We start from the raw sequence: 15573 nt of genomic DNA, 5'->3' as shown, positions 1-15573 counted from the left end.
ATCATCCATCAGGCTGACCAAGGCAGTCTCCACCCCACAGCCAGCCTGGAAACCAGTTTGAAATGGGTCTAGATAATCAGTTTCCTCCAAGACTGTCTGGAGCTGGGAGACCACCACCCTCTCAATTACCTTACCCAACCACGGAAGGTTGGAGACAGGCCTGTAGTTACTCAGCTTTGAGGGATCTAAGGTAGGCTTCTTTAGAAGTGGTCTAATAATTGCCTCCTTAAGTTTAGGAGGCATCCTACCTTCCCTCAAAGATGCATTTATAATCTCTACCAGGCCTTCTACAACAACCCCCCTGCCTGATAATATAAGCCATGTCGGACAAGGGTCAAGAGAACTGGTGGTAGGCCACACCATTCCAATCAGCTTGTCCACATCCTCAGGAGTCACAAACTGGAACTGATCCAACCTAACCACACCAGAGGAGTCACTGGACACCTCCACATCAGACACTGAAGTAATTGTGGAGACAGAGTCTAAATCAGCCTGAATACAAGAGATTTCCCCCACAAAGAATTAACTAAACATATCACAGTGGGTAATCAATGGCTCCAGATTCTGATTCAAGGGAGGAGGGGCACATCCTAGCCCTCTCACAACCCTGGACAACTCCACCGGACGTAAACTTGAGGATGCAATATGGGCAGAAAAGACTCACTTCTTTGCCGTATGGCCTGAGCATAGGTCTTCAAATGAGCTCTATGTTGCAATCTGTTGGATACAAGCCGAGTCTTTCTCCACTTGTACTCCAATTGTCTACCTCGCTGCTTCAGCCCCCTTAGTTCTTCTGTATACCAAGGGGCCAGTTTTGAATCGGATCAGAGAGGACGCTTAGGAGCAATCATGTCTACTGCCCCGGTGAGTTTGCTGTTCCAATTCTCCACCAGAGCATCAACAGGATCACCAGCAGAGCCAACACTAAATTCCTCCAATGCTTCTTGAAAGCCTATTGGATCCAATAACCTTTTCGGGTGGACCATCCTTCGCCCCTGCGAAGGTGGGAAGTGATTGTGAGTCCAACCTTAATCAGATGGTGGTCCGTCCATGACAATGGGGAAATCACAGGATTCCCCACCCATGGAACACCACCCTGGTCAGAGTGAAAGACCAGATCAAGCATGTGACTAGCAATGTGTGTCGGCCCCAAGACCACTTGGGATAGGCCCATAGTCATCATGGCCGCTATGAACTCCTGAGCCATCCCAGACAAATCTGTCCCAATGTGAACATTGAAGTCCCCCAGCACCACAAGCCTGGGGGACTCCAACACCAAATCTGAGATCAAGTCCGTCAGCTCAGTTAGGGACTCCGTTGAGCAGTGGGGCAATTGGTACACCAACAGAAGTCTCAGTCTATCCCTGGTCCCCAGACTTAAGTACACACATTTGATATGGTCCAACACTCTAACAGGGATCCTGGTAAGGGAACGGTTATTCTTATAGACCATAGCCACTCCACATCCCTGCCCACGGTCCCTCACACACTCCTCAACAGAGTACCCTGGAGGGAGAAGCTGGGACCAAACTGGGCCCCCAGCCTCCCCCAGCCAGGTCTCTGTAATACATACCAGGTTGGCAGCTTCATCCAGAATCAGATCATGGATGGTTTCTGATTTATTCTGGACCGACCTGGCATTATAGAGGAGCAAGCTGAGGTTCCAAGGGTGGTCGGCACTGCTCTCCAAAGGTCAAAGAGCTGGCAGGACAGCCAGAAGGGGGAACAGCTATTAGATTTCCAAGTCCCCTTCCCCTGTAACAGCTGGCTGACCTGCCTACGTTACTACTTCTGTTCCCCCACCACCACCAGAATTGCCGCCCCACAGTCAGTGGACACACCCCCTGTCTCCCCATCTCCAGGTAAGCCCAGATACATCCTAGGACTATCTCACCCAGGACAAATTAAAACAGAAGCCCCACTATTAAATGGCTCCCCACATAAAAACACGTGGGCCAGGAGACCTGACTCTCGCCCTCGCTGTCCCCCGAAGTGGCTGAATAATCCCTTAATTATGTAAAGGAGCATTTTAAAAATAAGGCCACACATGACTAGTACTTTCCAGACCTCTACCTCCTCATTCTGTGTAATATTTAGATTATTGTGTGTATGAGTTCATAGTTCCTGGAACCTTAATGTGTGCACACTTGGTACTAAAACAGTATTTTAGGAGAGAACCTGTTGATCCACCCTCGTTACTGCTCCTTTCAATGAGGAACAAATCTATGATGTCAGTGATGATTGCAATGACATTTTTCAAGGGAACAGGTGGGTGTGGATGATTTTTTGGATGCTGTTGGGAGCTATTACATTTTCCATAGACCTGTAAAATAAACAAGTCCTGATGTCAGTACACTGGTAAAGACTCCACTACCAGGTGACTGGAAAGCGAATGCATCATCTCTCCCTGCGGCCTCATGTATGCAAGAAACATTTTTCATTGTCAAAAGAGAACCAAACATGGATTAACTGCAAAGGCACACGAGGAGAAGCCAGTTCTACTTGTTCATATACTTGTTGCCTTTGCAGAGCTTTTAAAAGTATATAGATACAGCTTCTCCTTTCTCTCTTTCTCTCTCTTTTGCTTTAGGGAGTTATTTTAGGTGTGGAATCAGAGCAGGGGTTATGTGTTAAACCCACCACAGACCTAATCCAAAATTTCACCATCTCCTCCCTCCACCCCTGCTAGTTTTTGAAAAAGAAGTTCCAGACACAGGGGATGGGGCAATAGTTCAGTGGCAGAGCATCTGCTTGCGTGCAGCAGGTCCCAGGTTCGATTCCTGGCATCTCCAGGGCTGGGAAAGACTCCTGGTGGAAACCTTGGAGAGCCACTGCCAGTCAGTGTAGACAATACTGAGCTAAATGGACCAATGATCTGACTTGGTATAAGCCACTTCCTATACAGTTCTCATGTTGTGTCATCTGTAAATTACTACTGATTAAGTTGTGCCTTTTGGAGAGTGGGATGCCACTCATTGGCTCGTTCGTACTCAGACCTTACTGACACTTGAACTTCTCTCTATTTCTGTCAGTCTTTGTTGGTGTATAATTCTTTTTACCAGTCCTCTAATTTGTGGGGAATAACAGCTTTTAAAAAGAAGCACACTTGTATTGCAAAAAAAGGTTGATGTTTCTCACAAACATGCTTTAGTAACTGGTTAACTTGTCTGGCTGGTGCCTTCTGGATATTTCTTAGTAGCTCAAGATCAGCTTTGACAGACACTTGGAGTTATATATTTTGCAAGCTGGCATTTGCAATCTAATCTGGATCTTTAGGGTGTTTTATTGTTCAATCAGTGGTTTGAACGGTGCCCAAGGAACCCATATTAGTAGAAATGGAAGAGGACAAAGCAGAACCTCTGGCTGTTGATTATATAGAAATACAAGCAGATTTGACATTTACTAGCATATCATAATTTACATGCCATGATTGTTGTTTCCAGCAACACACAAAAACAAGATGAAAGGATTCTCTTTAAACCCTTCTGCCTTTTGAGCTGCTGAACAAGTTGGTATTCATTGGTATAGTCCTCCTGTGTAAAGAACAATATAGACATCTGTATGCTGGAAGTGTAGGAAAAAATGAAGTGTGTGATTGATTTATGTCTTATAAATGTACACTGGAAAAGCAAAGCTGGATGTATAGCAACATTACCTTTTCTCTTGTTGCTGCTGCAGTTAAATTTGTATTGGTGTTCAGCTCTCTTACAAACCCTTGTTTCCCAAGGTTTACAAGGATCTTAAAAAGTCAGCATGCAACTCTTGGTCTGTAATATGTCACGGGGGTGATTCACACACAGTCTTATTCCTGCTGATTGCAATCCAAAGGAAGTGAATTACTGTGCCACACAGAACCACGTTGCTTTAATCACACAGCAGCAAGTGGTGTAATCTAGCTACGCACCTATTTTCCTACAGGCTTAATTGAAGTGATGGAGCTTATCTAGGAAAGAAATTGATTATATAGGGGTTCCCCTCCCTTTTGTACACAACACATTGTTCAAACTCTTTGAGCCCAACATACAAGGGGTGGCAGTGGATGAAATCTCTTCAAGCAGGAAGCTATTTGTTGGCAACAGCTCCTGGGTGAAAAATGGCAAAAACAAGGACGCTGGGCAAAAACTACTTTTGGGTGTTTTCTCTGGCATGCAGCTTTTCACACACACAGATCTCCCCTTGTGAAAACAATAATGGCCTAATAAAAGAATCTTTCCCCAGGGGTGAGACCTATCTTCACCTGGTGGGATGGTTCTCACTGGCCTGTTCCTCTTCCCTCTAGTGCTGACTGAAGCAATGGGAGGAGCTGAGGGTGGGGTTACATCATCCAGGCCACTCCCTTGGCCCTCCCAGAAGACTCGGCTGCTTCTCTGCACTCCACAGGGCCACTGTAGTGCCACTTTTCGCTATCCATCAAGGAGTCATGCACTGTGCATCTGAGCATGCTCGGAATATTACAGAATATTTCTGATATTACAGGGCAAAAGTCTCCTCAAGGTTTGGGCAACTGAGTGGCTACAAACAGGGAGAGTGAGCATACGCAACGACACGGCAGTTTATCAGGAAGAAGAAGGAGGAAGTAGTGAAATCTGATGTGGTAGGGGAGAATAAGGCACTAGCCTGTCAGAAAACCCTACAGTGCATGACTCGTTGATGGATAGGGCAAAGTGGTACTATACCACAGCAGCCTGGTGTCCGTAGCTTCCCACTTCCAGAAGCGGTTGCCTTGGCAACCAGGATGTTTATCCTCTCCAGGACAGGGCCTCTCTCTTCACTGTGTGGGGTGGGCTTAGGTTGAGGCTGAGCTTGGTTTTTTGTCTGTGGGGTTTATATCCTACCTTTCACTGCCAAGCAGCCTCCAGGTGGCTCACATTAGTGACAAAACATAATGCGCATCCAGTAATTAAAACAGTAAACCCACAGAGATAAAAGCAGCAGACCAGCAGATAAAACAAAACAAAATATTCCAACCAGCAAGATAACACCGTAAAACTAGGAGATAAAAAGATACAAGGAACAGGTTAAAAAAAGAAGAAAACATTAAAAGCCTGAGAGAACAGGATGGCCTTTGGCGGATACCTAAAAGATAACTGAGTTGGTGTCAAGTGAATCTGTCTGGAATGGACTTGGGACACTTCAGTGCCACTTTAGAAAATGCCACCTTTCCACTAACGGGGAAACTCTAGACACTAGAAGAATCTGACAGTAGAACAGGAGTCAGCAACCTATGGTATGGTTGTTAAAAGTGGTACACAAAACTATTCTGAGTTGCACTCGCACTGCTAGAAAGACTGGCCACTATGATGCCTGATGTCTGCCTCCAGCTAGCATGTCACTGCTTACTGTGGCAAACAGAGGGCATCTTGGATTGGCAGTGGAGGTGTCTCTGGCTATGCTGGCTAGCTAGTGTAGACGCTTTCTTGAATGTGTGCACAAGAGAGCCATCTAGCACAGCCAGAGAGACTGCCACTACTGATTCTGGATGTCTTGCAAGAGCAAGCAGGGACATGCCAGCCAGAGGTAGGCAGTGGGCCTTGTAGCAGCCGGTCTGCCTTGTGCATGTGCTCTCTTTCCCCTCCAACTAACCTTTTGTGCTTTGTCTGCTCCTAAAATGGAAGAGACAAAGATTTGCTGAATAATAGAGACAGACCAGCTGGTGATGTTTAATGGTGACTGGAGAAGAGCACTGAATGTCACTGGTAGGGTTGCCATATTCTGGCTTTCCAAATCCGGGTGCCTAATTTGCATATTATGTAAATTGGCTCAAAATAATTCTGCATATGCAGATTAGCAACTGCACTTGCCAGTTGACTTGTGTTTGCTCTGAATATCCTGACATCATCGAGACTGGCTCCAGCCAGTCCTCACATTGGGAACTCTGAGATAAATGTTAGCAGACCTGCTCACTTTGCCATTTGGGGGTGCTTCAGTGTACTGAAGCTGGTGAACTCAGGGATCAGCCAATCAACACAGCAGGTGGGTGGGACCTAGAGAGCGTTGTGAGGAAGAGAAGAGTTTCTTTGTGAGAAAGAAGCAGGCTGGGGGTGAGGGCAGGACTTGTGGCCATGGAGGATGGTTGTGGAAGGAACTGTAGATCCTTGAGAGACAGAACTGCAGGAAGCTTGATTCTCATCGGATGGTGGGTTAGTTTTCAAGGAAAAGGGGATTCAGCCTAGGGCACAGTTTGCTAGTCAGATTTTGCGTTAGAAACTTATTTCTTTTGTGTGTTTTGTAAATCCCTGATACTGTTCTAGGATGGTCTATCCGTAAGCTTTTAAAGGTGCTCTTGTATTTTCCTACATCCATGTTCTTTGCAACTGGGTAAACATGATTCTTAAAGTGTGCCGCTCCATCATCTGGGGTACCTTTTGAACTATTCTTGTAACCTATTGAGTATTTCCTTTACCTGTAACTAAAAACTGAGAGAGCCTCAGACCAAAGCAGACTGCAGCATTTGAACAGAGTTGTTTTCTTTTTGTTCTTTGCATTTTGCAAGCCTCTCTAAGTGGACTTTTAACTCGAGATAGGAAGAGGCTGGAAGGGGGTTTCTCTGGTGCAACTTTCCTCATGCGTTCAGCAAATAGCAAAATGAGGATAGTTTTCCCTGGGATTTCGACCCAAGCCCAGGGGTTTTGTTGTTGTTGTTGTTTTTAAAACTCTGTCAATAGGTGGGTGGTGGTGGCGGCAGCCTAGATCCTACCAAGATTATGGGAATGTTTGGGGAGAAGCCTTTGCTCAGAAAGCATAGAGGGAATGATCTGGCATTTTGATTCAGAGCACCTTCCTGATGAAGCAAGGCTACAGCCTCTGGGGCTCTTTCGTATCGAAAAGAGGTGACTATGGGGGGACAAGATAGAGGTGTATGCATGGAGTAGAGAGAGTGCATGGAGTAGAGAGAATGGACATAGAAAATTTTCTATCTCTCTCACAGCGCTAGAACCAGGGCTCATCCCATGAAGCTGAAGGCTGGGAATTTTAGGACAAACAAAAGGAAGTACTTTTCCACAGGGTGCATAATTATCTGACATGGGATGAGTTCTCTGCCATGGTATGTTGTGATGGCCACTAGCTTGGATGGCTTTAAAAGGGGTTTAGACAAACTCATGGACAGGTCTATCAATGGCTATTAGTCTAGTGGCTATAGGCCACCACCATCCCCAGAGGGAAGATGCCTCTGAATACTAGTTGCAGGGGAGCAACAACTAGAGAGAGGGTATGCCCTTGCTTTTTGCCTGTGGGCTTCTCAGAGGCATCTGTTGGGCCACTGTGGGAAACAGGATGCTGGCTGGATAACGTCCAGGGCCCATCCAGTTGGGTTCTTGTTCTGTTATTATGTACTCCTCCTGAATTCCAGTTAACTAGCTTATCAGTCGAAAACTCTGTTGGTGCTTCCTTCCTGCAGTTCTTCTAGAGAAGAGAAGAAAGGCAGTTCTGAATCCAAGCAGGCAGTTTTTGGTCCCTGGCATGCAGACCTGTTGAGATGTGTTGGGAAGCCATCTTATTAAAATAATCGAAGCTCTTCATATGCAAGTGGGATGGCAGGCAGTGCATAGCATTTGAAGGAATTGGAATTTTGTGGAGCATCAAGGTGAGTGTGCATGGGGCCACAAAAACTGAATGGGAGGGGAAGACAAATAGTGCTTAAGGCTTGGCTGGCTTGTTACTTCTCTTGTGGATGCATCAGCTTTCTTTGCTAGGAAGCAGGCTGTGCAAATGTGATGCTGAGATGAGGATTGCTTTGGGTGTCTCCTAAACTGGCAGTATTGGAGGCCTCAAAAGTAAGGCGTATATAGCTTCAAGATTTTTGCTCTAAGGAATGCCCAAATAGGTTTGAAGAGGCTGAAAGGATGGAGTGGAGCATACAAATGTGTTCATTAAAGATAGATTTAGGTTGTTTTTCTAATATGCAGAATGCTTTGCAATAAAAACCATAACAGTAGTTAAAATAACAGGAACAACAAAACCAAGCAGGCAGATTAAAACTGCATTAAAAGCAGTGGTTCTTCAAACTGCAGTGAAATTGTTTCTAAAAGGCCTGGCCGTGAGCCTGGCCCACAAATTCTGACCGTCGGTACCATCACAGGGGATGAATACTTGTAGTGTTTCTTAGCAATGTCTACTGCCCTGGAGATTGAAAACAAGTGATCACATTGTTGCACTTACAGCTTTCTCTGTGTTGTCACCCTTTCTTTAGCTCTACCCCCAATTAGGGTAAAACTGCAGTCATCGGTGGCATAGGAAGCACCTTGGTGGCCTGCCAGCGTGGTGTAGTGGTTAGAGTGCCGGACTAGGACCAGGGAGACCCGAGTTCAAATCCCCATTCAGCCATGAAACTAGCTGGGTGACTCTGGGCCAGTCACTTCTCTCTCAGCCTAACCTACTTCACAGGGTTGTTGTGAAAGAGAAACTCAAGTATGTAGTACACCGCTCTGGGCTCCTTGGAGGAAGAGCGGGATATAAATGTAATAATAATAATAATAATACTCTGCCCCCACCTGCTATTTTTATGTGGAGGCCAGTGCTAGCCCACTCGGTTCCCCCTCCTGCTGCCGCCTCCGCCTGCTTCCTTCCTCTTTCTGCTGCCACTGCCATTACCTGGTCAGCTCTTGCGGCAGCAAGTGGATGGATGGCATCTTTCCTCTCTTGCCAGTGAGCATCCCACCTACTCACTCAGGGCCACTCCAAGAGCCGCCTGGGAAGTGGTGGCAGGCAGGCATGTGTCTGATGCTGACCACGCATGGCATCAGGGTGCATGCACAACTGCCACCATTACCTGCCTGGATTTTGGAGTGGCGAGTGGCTAGGATGTCTCCTCTTGTGCATGTGAGAGGAAAAAATCTCATTCACCTGCTTGCTGCTGCAAGAGCCAGCCAGGATAACAATGGTGGCAGAGTCAGGGGACAGAAGAGGTGGTGATTGGCAGGAGATGGTGGCATGGCAGGGGGCATTGTGGAGGGACTACTGCTGGCCCCCACATGACAACAGAGGGGCTGGCAAGGTGGCTGCGGTACATATTCTTCGAGCATGTCTGCACAATTACAGTTGCATCCCTGCCAGTTATTTTTGCACAGGGGAAAGAGTTGGGGGTCAGTGCTAGGTAACAATGAACAAGTTGTACCTCTCCAAAGAAGAATCTTTGGAGGACATTCTTGCCAATTGTTTCAATTTCTCTGACATTGATGAAATTTTATGGTAGTTTTGTGTGTTTGAAACCTTTAGAGGCTTTTAAAACACAATTGCATATTTGGCTGCTGCAGGCCCAGTAGTCAAGACAATACAAGCATGATAACACGCTGAAAGTACTGCAATTCTACCGACTACTTTCCACCTATAGATCTTTTCAAAAATCACAGCAAGCATCTGTCCCCTCAAGTGGCACTGACCACCTAGTTGGCTCATGTACTGTCTGGGAGAATAAAAACTTCTTCACTTAGTACCTGAAAGACAATAACCTTTGCCTAGCTCCTAGAAGGATGGGAGAGCCTCCCCGGGAGGGAATTCCACACGTGAAATGCTCCAACTATGAAGACCCTCTCTGGTTGCCATCTGCCTCTCCTCTGAAAGCTGGGGCTCCTGGAGAAGGGCCTCCAAAAACGATCCCAGTCAGTGCATGAATAGGAACACAGGGAAGCAGATGGCCCCAAGCTGTGTAGGGCTTTCAAGGCAAATACTTGTGCTCAGAAACAAACTGGCAGCAAGTACAGCTGTTTAAGCACTGGCAGGATAGAGACCTGGCGACAGACAGGTCCTAGTTGGCAGCCTAGCAGCTGTATTCGGAACTAACTGCAGTAGTCAGTTGCAGAGGCTACCAGGGCATGCATAACTGTGGCTAGGTTGTCCCAGTGCAGGAGAGGGTGTAATTACCAGCCTCAACTGATATGCCAGCTGCTAACCAGTCGGGAACTCAGGCAGGCAGGAGGGCTAGTCTAAGCAGGTGGAGAGCAAGTGGCTCTGTTCAAACCTAACAGAATATCCCTCCAGTGGCTGCTGCTGGAGTCTACCTTGTGTTTCTTCTTAGACTGTGAGCCCTTTGGGGACAAGGAACCATCTTCTCCTTATTATTCTTGTTCTGTGTAAACAACTTTGAGTCTCTCTCTCTCTCTCTCTCTCTCTCTCTCTCTCTCTCTCTCTCTCTCTCTCTCAAAAACGCGCTATTGTAGTAGTAGTAGTTGTCTTCACATGTTCCACTGCACACTCAGCTACGTTTTCTTGTTAATGTTGGTACTTTTGTTTTTAAAGGTACTGGGCTTTTTGAAAACTTAGAGTACAGATCATACTGCGCATGTACTGTTTATGCATGTTGAAGGTAACGTGTAGATGCACCTACAGCTCAACAGATGTCCATACTAATTTGTATGTATGCGTTATGTAATGTAATGTAATATGTAATGTAATATGCGCCACCAGAGCCCCTGGTGGCGCAGTGGTAAAACTGCCGCCCTGTAACCAGAAGGTTACAAGTTCAATCCTGACCAAGGGCTCAAGGTTGACTCAGCCTTCCATCCTTCCGAGGTCAGTAAAATGAGTACCCAGAATGTTGGGGGCAATATGCTAAATCATTGTAAACCGCTTAGAGAGCTCCGGCTATAAAGTGGTATATAAATGTAAGTGCTATTATTATTGCTAGTGCTATGTGAATAGGGGTGGGACCTTTTGTCCTTCTGCCCTCCTAAGTTGCAGGCTTCAGGGTTACAGGGACTCCTGGGGCCTGCCCTTAGAGTATGCAAGTTGCAGGAGCTTCACCCCAGGCACACACAAGCCTCTTGGTTCTCAACTAGTGATTGTGCAGCTCCTATAGCTCAAGTCCATTAGCTTCTCATCTACCTTGCAGACTGCCTAAGCACGCTCTGCCTATGTGCCTTGCAACTGACTTTATGGGTCAGTCTTGTCACCTAGTGGCTGATCAAAGGAGGCTCTTGTTTTTCGTGCACACTTTCCAGCCTTGCTTTCACAATTGCTCTAAGGTCCTCATTAAACTCGTCCGTTTGATGTTGGGACTCCTAACTTTTATCTGGAGTGCAATTTTTGTGTGCTACCTTGGCTCACTCACTAGCTCACAATTTCTACCGAAGGAAATGAAGCCTGACTTCTGACACCAGTAGTGCCTGCTCACCACTTCTCCAAGTTGCCGGAAGTTCAAAGGGCAGCACCACAAATGTTGGTTTTATTTGGGTGGGAGAGAGAACACCAAAGATTTAAAGTGTCTTTTAACATTTGCTTTATTTACAAATACACAAGCGAAGGGGCTATGGCTCAGTGGTGGAGCTTTTGCTGTGCATGCAGGGGGTCCCAGGTTCCATCCCTGGCAGCATCTCCAGGTAGGGCTGGGAAAGACTCCATCCTAAAACCTTGGAGAGCTGCTGCCAGTCGGTGTAGACAATACTGAGCTAGGTGGACCAAGGGTCTGTCATGGTGTAAGGCAACTACCAATGTTCCTAAAGCATATATGGTGGCAGACAGGCACCCCTCCAAGGTAGCAGATTTGCTACCCTGGGTAGAGAGCCAGTCCTGTGGTAGCAAGCACGAATTGTCCCCTTTGCAAAGCAGGCTTCATCTTGGCTTGCATTTGGATGGGCTCACTACATGTAAGATATCCCTGTCTGTTGTAAGATATTCCTCTTGGGGCTGTAGCTCAGTTATAGGGCATCTGTTTTGCATGCAGAAGGTCCCAGGCAAGGTTCAATCCCTAGTGTCTTCATGTAGGGCTAGGAAAGACTCCTGTGTGAATACCAGTTTCAGGGGAGCAACAGCAAGAGAGGGGGGCATGCCCACAACCCTGCCTGTGGGCTTCCCAGAGGCATCTGGTGGGCCACTGTGGAAACTGGATGCTGGACTAGATAGGCCTTGGGCCTGATCCAGCAGGGCTGTTCTTATGTTCTAAACCTTGGAGAGCCACTCCCCAGACCTCTCTCAGCAAAATTGCCCATTCAGGAGATCATCCACAACCATTAAGAAACATTAACGTTCTTTTGTCAAATCTAATTGCGCATCCATGTAAACTAAAGTATAGTAATAGACCCATTCACAGTAATTGGTTAGCAAACGTAAGAAAATATAAAATACACAGTTAGAATAAATCTGAAAGAGAACAGTACGAAATCCCATCCCTTTTTGGCTTATTATTGGCTATTCCAAAAGGTGCTGGAACTTTGAGTCTGCTGGCTCTGTAAGTAGAGCGCATACTTGGCATGCTTCAAGTCCAAGGTTCAGTACCTGGCATTTCCAGATAATAGGATCTTGGGAGCACTCGCTTATAAAACCCGCAGTCACTCCCATTGGCACTGTGACCATGTACAGCATCCACAGTTCTAGAATGAGTGAACAGGGCTACGACCAAGCCACATGTTCATTTAAGCATGTGCTTTGGAAGCCTGTATGTGTGTGTGAAAGATAAATAGCAACAGGATCAGGACTACAGTAGGGAAGGGGGCTTTAAACCCTGCTGCAGTCTCAGTCCAGACTGCCTTCCCCACCCACCCCACCGCCAAAATGCTGCCTTTGTCAGGTGAAAAAGGGTGCCAGTGAAACCTTTACGCCTTTGGTAAATAGCAACTGGCGAGTGGGTGGGTGGGGGGCAGTGGATAGCTTGCATTTCAACTCAGGACTAGGGGTGGTGGTTTAGGATTAAGGCTTCCCTTCTTACATTCCCAATTCATGAGGGCCTCGAATCTTGATGCCAGCAGCATAGCAAAGTTGTGTGGGACAACAAATTAAGATAATCTCTCTCTCTCTCACACACTCTCTCACACACACACCATCTCCCCCCCCCCATCTTTGCTGCAGAAGAGTTAGCTATCACTCAGCTGTAGACTGCCCACCGGAGGCCTAGGAACTCCCCTCCCCTCCCCACTCCGCCCACCCTGGCCTCCTTCAGTTATTGCTATTCCCTGATTGATGCTGTTTAACATTTCAAAAAACAAAAAACACATTCATGTGTTTAAAGTAACATGTAGTTTGACCCTCAGACAGCAGGGTTGGGAAATACTTTTTAAAAAATATCAAAGAGCTGCTGCCAGTCAGAGGCAATAGTACTGGGCTAAAGGAACCCTCAAAGTCTGGCATGGCACAAAACAACTTAATATTGAAGATTTCCCATTCAGCCCAAGTTAGCTTTATCTTCTATAGCTTCAGAGAGCCACACAAGTCAGAATATTGCTGGCTCATTTCAGGGAAAGGCCATAACTAACATAATAAAGGCCACCCCTGCTAACTTGGCAAAGAGGCAACTTTTAACATGGTGATTCTCTTTATTTAGCAGGGGGAGAGTAACTAGCCCTATCCACCCCCAGCACAGTGCCTCCAGTGACTGTTGTTGGTGTCTATCTTATGTTTATTTTAGATTGTGAGCCCTTTGGGGACAGGAATCCATCTTATTCATTATTTCTCTGTGTAAACTGTCCTGAGCCATTTTTGGAAGGACGGTATAGAAATAATAAAATAAAATAAAATAAGAAGCTGTGAGGGCTGAAGCTGGCCTTGTCGAAGCTCTCTGATTGCTGATGGGGATTATTGTAACTCTCCTTTCTTGAAACTTAACGTAGTTCTTTCTGGACAGCAGAAAGAGGCGGGGATCTATTGACCCAGACTAGCATTCTGGAAGTAGTCCACAGTAAAAGCAAGTGTGGATTGGTGAGTGTGAAGTGAACTAACGTGCAAAGCTAGTGTTAACCCTTTTACCTAGTCTGTGTAGGCTGCTGGAGTGGGGTTGATGTAGCTGTGTAGCATGCAATTTGGTTATAGTAGAGATAAGTCATCTTACAATTAAACTCCATTGTGTTAGTGATCTCTCTCTTTCATGATAACCTGTATTTGTCTGAAAAGAGTGAAAATTGCAGTCTAGTGATGTTGGAAAAGCTCTGAGTGTTAAACCAAAGTTTATCCCAAGATAATAGTTCTGTATTCTTCTATTTCTTTATGGTTATAAGAATGGTGTGTAGAATGCCTATTTCTCAGGGTTGCTAGAGAGAATACAGAACCTTATTCTTAAGAAATATGGTTAATCTGCAGAACTTTAACACCCCTTTTCTTTAAAAAAAGGAAAGAAAGAAAGAAAAGCGACTACCACCGTAAACTAGATGGTTCCAGAAATTGAATATCTAGAGTAAGTTTTAGTGTTCAACCTTTGATTCAGCTGCGACAACTAGTAGGAATTTAATGAAACAATGAACTTTGTTCTCCCAAGCTTGTTGCTAGAAGTGTGCTGGGTTTGATGTCTGTGCTTGGAGCTGGGCCAGAGATTATTGTAGCCAGTTTATTGGGCAAATAATGACTCAAGTGAGTGGTCTACTAAAACAAGCGGTGTAGTGCTGGGAAGAAGAGAAAATTGAAGAAGTAATCTTCCGTGGGTTCCCTCTTGGGATGGCTTCTTATAGTCATGCATAGTGTATATACTGGTTATGTGAACTGAACCAATGGAAAAGCATTGTGTACAAGGCACAATGCAAGATGTATAACTGATGTTAATAGCCCTCCTCAGACATGCTTTATGTGCATTCAAGAGCCAGTACATGCTTTTGTGTGAATGACTACATGTGTTCATTTTAAACCTGAGTGCAAGCCCCCTGAAATGCAGGATACAGATAGGAAGTATACTGCTATATGTGCTCAACATAATGAGGTTATCAAAAACTGTGTTCTACCTGGGTTTGGGAGCTGTGTGTGCTCCCAGTCTTCAGTTTTGCAGAAGCAAGGCAGGAGGAAAAGCTGGGTAGATTTTCCTCCTCCCTTGCTTCCATGCAACCAAAGATTAGGAGCACACACAGCTCCCAAACCTGGGTGGAACACAGTTTTTGATTGTGTGGATAACTGTGTATGTGTACATATATGCACACATATACACTGTACATGGATTGTACATTCAACATAAAGTGGATAGAGCTAATAGTTGTGAAGGTGGCCTGTCACACATACAAGACATCACTAGGTGCTTCAGTCATTGAGGCGATTCTCACGGTGGGAGAAAACTGGGCTAAAGGAGCCCGGCTTTCTCCTATTGTGAGAATCACTGGGCTCGTGGGTGAGCCTGGTGGTTCTCTGGTGGCTAGCCCACCAAAGAAGCCCTCCCCTTAGCCCAGGTTAGTGGAGTGAGCACTCTGCTAACCCAAGTTTCCTGGTTGTGTCCTGCTGCAGTGCGGCGACACATGAGGAGACCCCCGCTGGGAGGCTGAAACAAACCTCCTGGTCCTGGGGATCTCCCCAGGATGCCCCGTGCACTCGCATGGGGCATCCTGGGACTTCCGAGGGCTCTGCGGCCCCCGATCCCTGCAGTCCCCGCCGGCTTCATGACGGAGCCGGCAGTCGTGTGGGTGGCTGATCTGGCCACCCAGGGCTTGAAGGCCGCTCTCCCCACAGACCCGCCAGAAGCTCCTGTCACTGATTGTGAGAAGAGCTTCACTGAGTGATAAAACATGTATGTGTGAATGGCCAATGTTGCATACATAAACCACTCATATAAGTAGTTGGTTGTGCAAGTATGCTGGTGGTAACATCTGCACCAACTTTGAGCTTTTCATGGGGCATTTTATATCCTATTCCCAGTACCAGAATGCTGAATAAATACATTCTCTCTCTCTATTA

The 15573-nt window shown here is 46.2% G+C and overlaps 1 protein-coding gene across 8 annotated transcripts in view; it reads left to right on the top strand.

The window, feature by feature from the left end:
- TBXAS1 (thromboxane A synthase 1) overlaps positions 1-15573 on the top strand; it is a 402124-nt gene that overhangs the window by 38441 nt on the left and 348110 nt on the right. Inside the window, exons 1-4 of one of the 8 annotated variants that reach the window (XM_053257590.1) lie at positions 4365-5227; positions 7400-7585; positions 10237-10303; positions 14035-14098. The exons of 3 other annotated variants lie outside the window; for them this stretch is intronic. Coding sequence is in view for 2 of the 5 variants with exons in the window: in XM_053257589.1 (XP_053113564.1) it covers positions 10280-10303 (24 nt within the window). In the remaining 3 variants the exon portion in view is untranslated. Of the gene's footprint in view, positions 1-4364; positions 5228-7399; positions 7586-10236; positions 10304-14034; positions 14099-15573 lie in introns of those variants that run through there. 4 more of the 8 variants (XM_053257589.1, XM_053257592.1, XM_053257588.1 and 1 more) reach the window with 4 other exon arrangements.

Source organism: Hemicordylus capensis, chromosome 5 (assembly GCF_027244095.1).
Source record: "Hemicordylus capensis ecotype Gifberg chromosome 5, rHemCap1.1.pri, whole genome shotgun sequence".
In the NCBI taxonomy this organism is placed as follows: domain Eukaryota; kingdom Metazoa; phylum Chordata; class Lepidosauria; order Squamata; family Cordylidae; genus Hemicordylus; species Hemicordylus capensis.
The sequence above is the reverse complement of the archived record's forward strand: the minus strand, read 5'-3'. Positions and strand labels throughout refer to the sequence as shown.